Below are 11354 nucleotides of genomic sequence, written 5' to 3'. Positions count from 1 at the left end.
TTTGATGATTAGAGCTTACAGTTCATAAAAGTCAAAAATCCACTATAGTAAAATAATCTCTAATAGAGCGGCCATATTGAGCGTTACATTTTTCCCCATTCAAAACTATACGAGTGACACGTCTTGGGTATTCTATAGTCTTTGACTTCAAGCAGCTTGGATTCTGTGCCTCTCCACTCTTCCTCCAGACTCCAGACCTTGATTTCCAAATGAAATGGAAAATTTACTTTTGTCTGAAAAGAGGACTTTGGACCACTGAGCAACAGTCCAGTTCTTTTTCTCCACAGCCCAGGTAAGATGCTTCTGACGTTGTCTCTGGTTCAGAAGTGGCTTGGTAGCCCTTTTCCTGAAGACGTCTGAGCGTGGTGACTCTTGATGCACTGACTCCAGCTTCAGTTCTCTCCTTGTGAAGCTCTCAAGTGTTTGAATCGGCTTTGCTTGACTGTATTCTCAAGCTTGCGGTATGTAATTAATCTAGAATATATGAAAGTTTCACTTTTTTAAATAAGTTACAAAATCTTTTACATTTTTTCACGATATTCAAATTTTTTGAGATACACCTGTATATATATATATATATATATATATATTTAAAGTGCAGAAAAATAAGTCAGACATTTAAGCATCGCTTTAAGACAAGCAGAAGGGTCACGGTGCCTTATGTGTATAAATCCGAAACTGACAAAATGACATTATACTTTCAGGAGAAACTCTACAAAGACAAGCAAAGATATGTGGATATTTTGTGGAAAATTTCTCAAAAGCATCTTGTAGTTTCATAACAAAGCCTGTAGGCTAATATAAAATGGAACTGAAACTGTAATTTAACTGTACAACTGCCAACCCTGTTACTTTTCTGAAGACAATTTTATCTAATTTCAAAAATCATACAGAAATTTACTATGAAAATCACCTTTTCAAAATGGAAATGGAACCTGTTTCACTACTTCCTATAGGATGCCCCAGAGAATCAATGAGAGTCACACACAGGCAGAAGGCCACAGGTGAAATTTAAGACCAGCACAGGTTAAAATGGCTGTGCCTTAGTAAACAAGGAGACTTGCGTCATCCACTTACAGAAACAAATGAGCCAACTCAACATGGGGCAGCTGAACATTGAAAGGGTGTAAATATGTAAATAATGATTAAAAAAAAAAAAAAAAATATATATATATATATATATATATATATATATATATATATATATAGGCCTATATATTGACATCAGTCTCCTGATGGAAGGTTTTACATGGCCTGTATAAACAAATAGGCTATTTGACTCATCCACTTATTGTAACAGCTGATTTTTGTTTCTGATTACCTTGTTGACATAGGCTATCCTTTAGCATAACTATAAAATGTTACCATGGTAAACATAGGTTCCATCAATATACAAAAATAAAAATGACACTAAACACTATTCTGAAAGCATCGAGGGAGGTCCCACAACAGTTCATTAAAATTTTAAAATAACAGCAACACCAAGGTTGTCATAAAGGTAGCTAAAATTGTTTAATAACATAATGAATCGCCTAATTATTTTCATATTTTAGACTGAATGTGTGCAGACCTCTTTCCTATTAAAACTTAAAAAACTTAAAACTTGAAAGAGAATTTTGTTCTGCTAAAAGTACATTTTGTCAGCTTTAGACGAATGGCCTGAAAGCTACACAAACTAAAGCGATGAACGTCTGTATGTCTGGCGCCGTCTAGTGTGAGTGCGCCGCAGTGTCGTGTCTTCTCCAGTCCGCTGGGTGTCAGCAGCGAGCGCGGCTCTCTTAACCGCGCTTCCGCTCTCTGTCCGGCGGCCATCACGCTTCTGTCATTGCAGCGGCTTGATCCTTGAGCAGTAAGTACGTGTCAAAATTCATTCATTTGACAAATATTACAAGGCCGTTTGTGTTCATTTCAATAAATATTTAACATTAGGCTTTATCTTGCCTGTTTATGAGAAATGACGCGATTTTGGGATGGTTATTTTGCGTTTATCCTATATAAGTCATACGCTGACCTTGTCTTGTTCACTTGTGTACAGAAGGCTTTTAGTTGCAGATGTTCTTATTAACCTCATTTCTGATAGGAACGGAGAACAATTAATCTTGTTATGAAATATTTTTAAGTGTGAAACCTGTTTTTTATTTTTATTTCAGTATGCTAAGTTCGAGCCACACGGCTGGTGTGTTTCTCAGTGTATGTTAATGTGCTGTGACTGATTAGATGTACATGTTGAGTATGTTAATCTGGATAACATTAAATGCTTGGCTTCAAAATAATAATAACAATTATATTATATTTAAAGTCTTATTACACCAGCTGGCCCTACAATTAGCTTTGCATGCAGTTGGTTCAATTTGCTAAACTTGTGAAAGGTATTTGTCATTCTTAATAACCATGTCTGCATGAAATGTTTTGGCAGGAGCAGAGAGATGGCAGGTCGCCGTGCAGCTATGAAGGCCGTTGACTGGGTGGCTTTTGCGGAGAGGGTCCCACCGAACCAGAGAGCCATGTTCAACAGCTTAAAGACCCGCAGTGATTCCATCGCAGCAAAGTGAGTCTGACTGCTGCTCTACATGAAGGACATCAACTACACGATTTCTACTAGCACATCGTTTATTACCCCAGTGGTTTCAAAGCCGTGCTGTTTTTTTTTTTTTTTGGCTTTGAACCATCAAGGGGCAATACATAAACCATCATCATTGTACCCTTGAGTGAAACACCATAGGTCAGGTGCAGGTCAATGGGCTGTCCTGGTAATAAGTGTACTGTATTTTTTTGGGGGGGGGGGACTTGACTTGACTAAAGCTATTTATGCATTATTTAGCAATTCTTCTTTCTCAAGATATTAAATCAGTTACTTGTGCACCTTGTTTTAAATATTTTTCTACATAGGCTGGTTTCAAAGTTTGTGTCAGTCCAGTCAGAGACAATATTAGGCAAAAATTTTATTTTCTGATGCGTCGTCAGTGTAGTTCCAACATTGTGATGCTTCACGATTCAGTCTCAACGTTTACAACATATAGTTAAATATTACTATTTGAAATAAGTTTTCTATTTGAATGCATTTAAAAATGTAATTTATTTTCAAATATGCTGATTTGCTGCTCCAAAAAAATAAAATAAAAATAAGATTGTGCTGCTTAATAGTTTTGTGGAAACGGTGATACACTATCATTCAGGATTAATACTTTTAATCATTAAGGACACATTAAATTGATGAAAAGTGACCGTAAAGACATTTATAATGTTACACAAAATTTCTATTTCAAATAATGCTGCTCTCTTGAACCTTTTCATTAGACAATCCTGGGAAAAAAAGTATTAAGCAGCAAAAACTGTCAACATTGATAATAGTAAGAGCCATTGTTAATAATTGAGCTGCAAATCGGCATATTAAGTTGATTTCTTTGAAGGATCGTGGGACACTATAGACTAGAGTAATGATGATGAAAATTCAGCCTTGCATCACGGGAATAAATTATATTTAAATTAGATTTGCATAGAAAACAGTTGTTTTAAATTGTAATGATATTTCACAATATTACTGATTTGCTGTATATTTGATTAAATAAATCTAGAATTGGTGAGCAGAAGAGACGACTTTTAGAAATATTAAAATCTTAAATATTCCAAACTTTTGACTAGTCATGTGAATAAATGCTGAAATACACAAACGCAGGTTTTTGGATTTAGATAATAGATTTAGCAAATTACAGAAACTGAAATTTCATATCAAACAAGTGGATTATTATTTGCGCCGAACTATTTTTACTTGCAGACTTACATCCTTGCCAGAGAAACCAGTTACCATCGATTGGAGTCACTACAGGAGTGTTGTGGCTAAAGCAGGCATGGTGGATGAGTTTGAGAAGAAGGTGAGATCCTGTGGTTGCTCAGTCTCTCAGTTTTTTTGCTCTGCTATGTGTCTTATAGGCTTTTGTTTCTCAATCTACAGTTCGCTGCATTGACGGTCCCTGAGCCAGTGGACACTCAGACAGCAAAGATTGATTCCCAGGAGCAGGAAGCTGTGAGTCACTTGTCATACCTCAGCTAAAGTTTTTCAGTATTTATGTATTTGCTCTGAATTGGTTGATGTCGGTTGTGTATCGAATTGGTTTCACGGGGGATCCATCATATCGACCCAACAGCCACTTTAACCTATTTTTAGTAAACGGTGCATGCTTTCCACATTGTTATTGATTAAATGAGTAACCAAAGATATTCCTTTACATTTATATACACCTATATAACAATACATGGTAATAAACTGCAAAATTGCCCACAGTAAGTTTAGACATTTTAATACTTCAGTGTATTTTTGAGTAATAATGCAAATTAATGATTGAAGAGAACAGAATTTTGAATCAAACTTGACAATTTTAACAGCATGTCAATATGTCGTTTTGTAAATACAGGTAGTTTTACTGTACTAGGCCAAATTCATTATTTTAATAACTGTTTATGTATTTCAGAACAAAACCGCAGCTGCTTACTTGGAAGCATCTAAAACTCGCATTGCTGAGTACGAGAAGGCGGTAAGTTCAACCTGCAGCGTCACTGTATCATGTTAAATGTGTCGATAAAGTCATTTAGCAGTTTATTCCAATCTTAGTAAATTAGTCTAAAGTGCATTTAAGCACCAACCCATTTCATGTTTGGGCAGATAGACCAGAACATGAATATTTATAATAAATAATGATTGTTTGCTGACCCAATTAATATTGAATAGTCTGTTGACAACGACAGAAGCAACGCACTTGCACAAAAATGCACATTAGGTGCTCAGTGTGTCTGAAAGTATGTCAGACTGTGCTTATAAGTAAAACTTTGCTCATAAATAAAATGATTGGATTTGATCAAATTCATTTTTCCCCATCTGACTGTTTGTCCTTGGCAGCTTGAGAAGTTCAGGAACATGATTCCTTTCGATCAGATGACTATAGAAGATCTCAACGACACCTTCCCAGAGACCAAGCTGGACAAGGCAAAGCATCCATACTGGCCACACAAGCCTATTGCTGACCTGTAATTTATTAGCAGCACCCAGAGCTTCAGTCATGTATCTTTCAGTCTGAGGTTGCTCTGTATAATCTGGTTTAAGTAATGCTTTTGCTGTAGAAGTGATTCCAATCGTGAAATGACTCATTACTGTTTTATTTGTGGATGAAAATAAAAAATAAATTGTTTAAATAATGACTTTTTAATTATTTTTGCACTGTATTTTAATAACTGAAGCAAAATTACTTGTAGTATATATTAAGCAATAAGCCAAGAAAGGATGTGTTAAAGATTTTAACCAATAAATGCTTTTGTTAAAGGATTAGGCTAGTTCACCCATAATTGAGTACCGTATTGTCCCGAATATAAGACGACCCCCCTTTTTCCAGATGTACCTGTTGGAAAAAGGCTTTTTGAAAACCAAATCTTGTTTTTTTTTTCTCTCTCTCTGTAAAACACATTTATTCTTAAATTATTTTCATATTGCATATTTTTCCAATTCTAATTTTTGTTTTGAAAGTATGGTAAATACTGGTAAAATGTACCAACAATGACATGAATTTTGATATACCATTGAAATAACAGGTAGCCCATCTGAATTATATAACAATTAGGCTATCCAACTCATAGTAGCCTACCAAAATGTTATTATCAGTAGACGTGAAATCTTATTGTAGTCTTCAAATCTGGGTACTGTCTTATGTTTTAAAATCACTTACAGAGGAAGTTTGGTCCCATCAGGCTAACATGACAGTCACGATCATGCTGCTGTAAGCTTTTCTTTTTCATTTGTTTTCATTCGCGATCTTTACAACACACATTACATTACATATTTCATGGCACACTCGTTTTATGCGTTTTTGGCGCCACCTATTGTTGTAGGAGGAAAAAACATCGTCTTATATTCGGGTCAATACGGTATTTGCTGAAAATGTACTTCCTCTCAGGCCATCCAAGATATAGATGAGTTTATTCTTCATCAGAAGGGTTTTGGAGAAATGTAGCATTACATCACTTGCGCATCAATGGATCCTCTGCAGTGAATGGGTGCCGTCAGAATGAGAGTCAAAACAGCTGATAAAAACATCACAATAATCCACACAGCATCGACACTTAGATGTAATTGTTGCTACATACAACAGAATCGTTTAGCTAACAAACTTATTCTTAGTGGACATAAAGTGCATAGATGGCTCCACTCTATTTGGCAATGGCCTTTTAAACTATAGTGTGCTTTTAAAATTGGCATTTATTAATAATGTACTACATGTCTTTCATCTGATCAAACTGTGTGCTCTGCAGCATCACTGGCTGATCTGCTTCAGAACGCAGCATGAAGCCCTGGGTTATGTTGGGAAAAGCATACTACCATGTTACACTATATCTGCAGTAGACTAATACAGTATGTACAATGAGTGCATTGTTTTTTCAGTATGCATGGAGTTCCTGGATTACCTACTACAATTGCCAAAATCAACCTGACCGTTTCCAGTTTGAATGAGTTTCCAATGAATCTGAAGCGATATCGACCATGATTTATTTATTTTATTTATTTATTTATTTATTTATAGCTCGACGTATTGGAATTAAAATGCAAAGTGAAAATTTTTTTTTTTTTTTTTAGGGAACTGGTTAACTGGAACACTGAAAATATCCAGAAATATTCATTGAAGTAGAAAAACTGAAATAGTATTGTGAAACTCTCACATTTTTTCTTTACTAGCGGAAAATGTATTATATTTAAGTATGTTAGATTCAAGCCAAAAAGGCTGTTGTAATCTGTAAATTAAAGATTCAAATCATATTTCACTGAAAATGCTGTGCGAAACTTGAATTTTCATGCATCAGCTAAATAGTTTGGGTAACTTTGATTAATGGTCACCACTCTATTAAAATTATGAATTGAAATTGGAGCTGCGCAGTGAGTGTCTTTTATGTGATGCTTAGCTTTAGTCATGGCTGTCATCTCAAGGCCATATCATAAACCTTCATTTGCCATGCTCGGAAATTTGAGAAACTCCATGTCCTTTTGAGCACGAAATATGTCCTCTGTATGTGTGTGAGACTTTTTTTTCTGAAGATTAAATATTTGAAGCCTTCCTCCAAAAATCCTCCTTTCTATAACATTTTATAGCTGCAACCCATCATAACTTGGTTTACAGAGCCGTCTGATCCCTCAGCCACTAGAGGGCGCAGTGGATCTACATACAACTGGCTGGATGTGAATACACAAATTGCTTCTGAGAACTGAAAAAAAGCAATGTCACAGTACCTGGAACCTTGGATGTTTTGATCATAAAATGTGAATCAGTAACAATCAAAATGAACTTGAATATGACTCTCTGACAAAACTCAAAATTTGTACATTGTAAGAACCCATCGTCTCAGATGTGACCTGTAAAGTAATCCTGGGTCAGTACCTGATAGTGGTGCAATATCCTGTGGCTTAACAGGCATGAGTGCAAGAATTTACAAAAGTTAGCTGTGATGAAAATGTGTTCAAAGAGAGAGAGAGAGAGAGAGAGAGAGAAACCAACAACTTTATTTAGTAAATTAATAAGTCATGACAGGTCATGTGGTACAGTGATTTTTTTTTTTTTAACTTGAAAAATGCATACCCTGTTTTGTCTTATTGCTATGTTTGGGGCACATTAGCTAAAAAAAAAAAAAAAAAAAAAAAATTTTGGGAATGAAAAATGTATATGTTAAAAAAATTATAATAAAACAATATATTTTAAAATGTAATTTATTCCTGTGATGCAAATCTGAATTTTCAGCATCATTACTCAAGTCTTCAGTGTCACATGATCCTTCTGAAATCTTTCTTCAGATTTGCTGCTCAATAAACATTTCTTGTTATTATCAATGTTGAAGACTTGCCGCTTAATATTTTGGGAGCAAATAATGTTTTTTGTCTTTTTTCCCCCCTCAGGATTCTTTGATGAATAGAAAGTTCAAATAAAAACCATTTAGTTAAACCTTTTTTTTCTTAATAAAATTAAGTGTTAAATGTCACTTTTGATCAATTTAAAGCATTCTCGCTGAATAAAATAGGTTACTTTCTTTAAACAAAAAACAAACATCTACAGTGTTGCAAAAAAGTATTTAGTTAGCCACCAATTGTGCAAGTTCTCCCACTTAAAAAGATGAGAGAGGCCTGTAATTTTCATCATAGGTATACCTCAACTATGAGAGACAAAATGAGAAAAAAAAAAAAAATCCAGAAAATCACATTGTAGGATTTTAAAAGAATTAATTGGTAAATTCCTCTGTAAAATAAGTATTTGGTCACCTACAAACAAGCAAGATTTCTGGCTCTCACAGACCTGTAACTTCTTCTTTAAGAGGCTCCTCTGTCCTCCACTCGTTACCTGTATTAATGGCATCTGTTTGAACTCGTTATCAGTATAAAAGACACCTGTCCACAACCTCAAACAGTCCAACTCCAAACTCCACCATGGCCAAGACCAAAGAGCTGTCAAAGGACACCAGAAACAAAATTGTAGACCTGCACCAGACTGAGTCTGCAATAGGTAAGCAGCTTGGTGTGAAGAAATCAACTGTGGGAGCAATTATTAGAAAATGGAAGACATACAAGACCACTGATAATCTCCCTCGATCTGGGGCTCCACGCAAGATCTCACCCCGTGGGGTCAAAATGATCACAAGAACCACACGGGGGGACCTAGTGAATGACCTGCAGAGAGCTGGGACCAAAGTAACAAAGGCTACCATCAGTAACACACTGCGCCGCCAGGGACTCAAATCCTGCAGTGCCAGACGTGTCCCCCTGCTTAAGCCAGTACATGTCCGGGCCCGTCTGAAGTTTGCTAGAGAGCATTTGGATGATCCAGAAGAGGATTGGGAGAATGTCATATGGTCAGATGAAAACAAAATAGAACTTTTTGGTAAAAACTCAACTTGTCGTGTTTGGAGGAGAAAGAATGCTGAGTTGCATCCAAAGAACACCATACCTACTGTGAAGCATGGGGGTGGAAACATCATGCTTTGGGGCTGTTTTTCTGCAAAGGGACCAGGACGAATGAATGGGGCCATGTATCGTGAGATTTTTGAGTGAAAACCTCCTTCCATCAGCAAGGGCATTGAAGATGAAACGTGGCTGGGTCTTTCAGCATGACAATGATCCCAAACACACCGCCCGGGCAACGAAGGAGTGGCTTCATAAGAAGCATTTCAAGGTCCTGGAGTGGCCTAGCCAGTCTCCAGATCTCAACCCCATCGAAAATCTTTGGAGTCCGTGTTGCCCAGCGACAGCCCCAAAACATTACTGCTCTAGAGGAGATCTGCATGGAGGAATGGGCCAAAATACCAGCAACAGTGTGTGAAGACTTACAGAAAACGTTTGACCTCTGTCATTGCCAACAAAGGGTATATAACAAAGTATTGAGATGAAATTTTGTTATTGACCAAATACTTATTTTCCACCATAATTTGCAAATAAATTCTTTAAAAATCCTACAATGTGATTTTCTGGATTTTTTTTTCTCATTTTGTCTCTCATAGTTGAGGTATACCTATGATGAAAATTACAGGCCTCTCTCATCTTTTTAAGTGGGAGAACTTGCACAATTGGTGGCTGACTAAATACTTTTTTGCCCCACTGTATCTATATGTATGTGTGACCGAAAGTAGATCCTCCTGGAGTTTACTTATAGAACATTTCCACCTACTCGCATTATCTCTGTAAGTGGGGTATTCATGGCATCTGACATTCCTGAGCAGCCATACATGTTATAGATAGCAGAGGTTGAGGGAATTTTTTGTCAGCACATTTTCCAGTTTAAGAGGCACGTCTGTCCACCCATAATCAATCTGAGCTCACAGCAGCAAACAGCAACTGTTTGAGCAGCCAGGCATTCGGTCAGTCAGTGAGAGGAATGTCTGCGCATATATCTGAGGCTGCGTTCAGTGTGGCAGAGCATGACCCTCAACAACACAGCCAGAAATATGCTCACAAATGACTCTTTATCTGAGAACACCATTCAAAACAGAAGGCCAGAAACACTGGCTACATGCTGTTAAAGACTGAGATTTCCTAGAGTCTGCTTTTCATCTACTAAATACATTTAAATACAAATACATTTCAATGAAATTCATATGTAAGCACAATTTACATTGTCTGCTGAAGAAGCCTTTAGATCAAAACGTTTTTTTTTAAATCGCAATAACCAAAAATATTTTTTGTATTAATCTTACTAAAAGAGTCATCATGTGACCAAATTGTCAAAATCAAGTTTTTCATACATTTAAACAATAATACATTTTAGTTACATTATAATTACACTGAGTTTGCCTTGAGTGTGCCTTTTATTTACTAGAAAGAGTGTTCAAAATGCATTATCTTCTCATGAGATTCACACGTAACAATCGTCACAATCTCAATGATTTACAGCCTCATCACTTTTGTTTGCCCTGTGATCATAATATACAGCTTATTGCGTTTACTCTTCCACTTTCTGTATTTAAACACCTATAAATCGTCATTGTTTGCCTCCTTTAGTCGTTCTCCTTGCCTGAGCTCATTCTCAAGGGATGAGATGTTACTGCTGCTCTCATGAAGAATATAAATGTCTGGATTGTGCATATGTGCAGCAACCACTGCTGACAGTGTGTGTGTGTGTGTGTGTGTGTGCACGTGTGTGACTGTTGTAATATGTACTTTCCCTCTGCTCAGCCATTCTTTCTACAGCTGATGATTCAGCTGTCACACACACTTGTCTCTGTTCATAGAGCTGTCATCACACCGAGACCTGCCATAGATCGCGTAATGATAATGATAATGATCTGTTCGTGTCCTCAGTGCTTCTGATAAGTTGCTGTTTTGTGACACATCTCTGACCTGACACTTTCTTGCAGATATTACTCATGTCCTGTCTGGAGGTGTTGGCTTGAGCATTGCGCTTGGTTTTTTAAACAATTACACTTTTAAAAGGTATGTTAATGGCTTCTTGCAGAACTTTTTTTTTTCTTAAAATAGCGATTTCACATTGGTTCTAGGTCTCAGGGGAAAACTGAAGTCCTAATGGGTTTTTTTTTAAGCCTCAGAAATGGATTGTCCCATTGAACCTTCATATGATACTTTCATATGGCAGTAAAAACCATTTTGGATACTATATTTTCGAGACTGCACACAAATTTGATCATTGTTATTTATTATCCACATAAAACAATTATATAAATACACTGTTCAAAAGTTTGGGTTTGGAAATTAAGGTAACACTTTATTTTGATAGTCCACTTTAGACATTCTACTAACAGTAAGTAACTTTGTAACTACATGTCAACTAGCAGTCATTAGAGTATTAGTAGACTGTCTGCTTAATATCTTCTAACACTTT

General features: G+C 36.3%; 1 protein-coding gene across 2 annotated transcripts; it reads left to right on the top strand.

The window, feature by feature from the left end:
• The first annotated feature begins 1713 nt into the window (after positions 1–1713).
• Positions 1714–5193, top strand: atp5pd (ATP synthase peripheral stalk subunit d). Of its 2 annotated transcripts, none has more exons than XM_058771925.1 (6): positions 1714–1849; positions 2417–2548; positions 3776–3872; positions 3953–4024; positions 4470–4532; positions 4895–5193. In XM_058771925.1, exons 2-6 carry the CDS (start codon positions 2427–2429, stop codon positions 5024–5026), a joined length of 486 nt encoding a protein of 161 aa, XP_058627908.1. In that variant the 5' UTR covers positions 1714–1849; positions 2417–2426; the 3' UTR covers positions 5027–5193. The 2 variants fall into 2 exon arrangements, with proteins under 2 accessions (XP_058627908.1, XP_058627909.1); XM_058771926.1 differs by having other exon boundaries at positions 1714–1853.
• The last annotated feature ends 6161 nt before the right edge of the window (positions 5194–11354 follow it).

Source organism: Onychostoma macrolepis, chromosome 03 (genome assembly GCF_012432095.1).
Source record: "Onychostoma macrolepis isolate SWU-2019 chromosome 03, ASM1243209v1, whole genome shotgun sequence".
NCBI classification, from domain to species: Eukaryota; Metazoa; Chordata; class Actinopteri; order Cypriniformes; family Cyprinidae; genus Onychostoma; species Onychostoma macrolepis.
The sequence above is the reverse complement of the archived record's forward strand: the minus strand, read 5'-3'. Positions and strand labels throughout refer to the sequence as shown.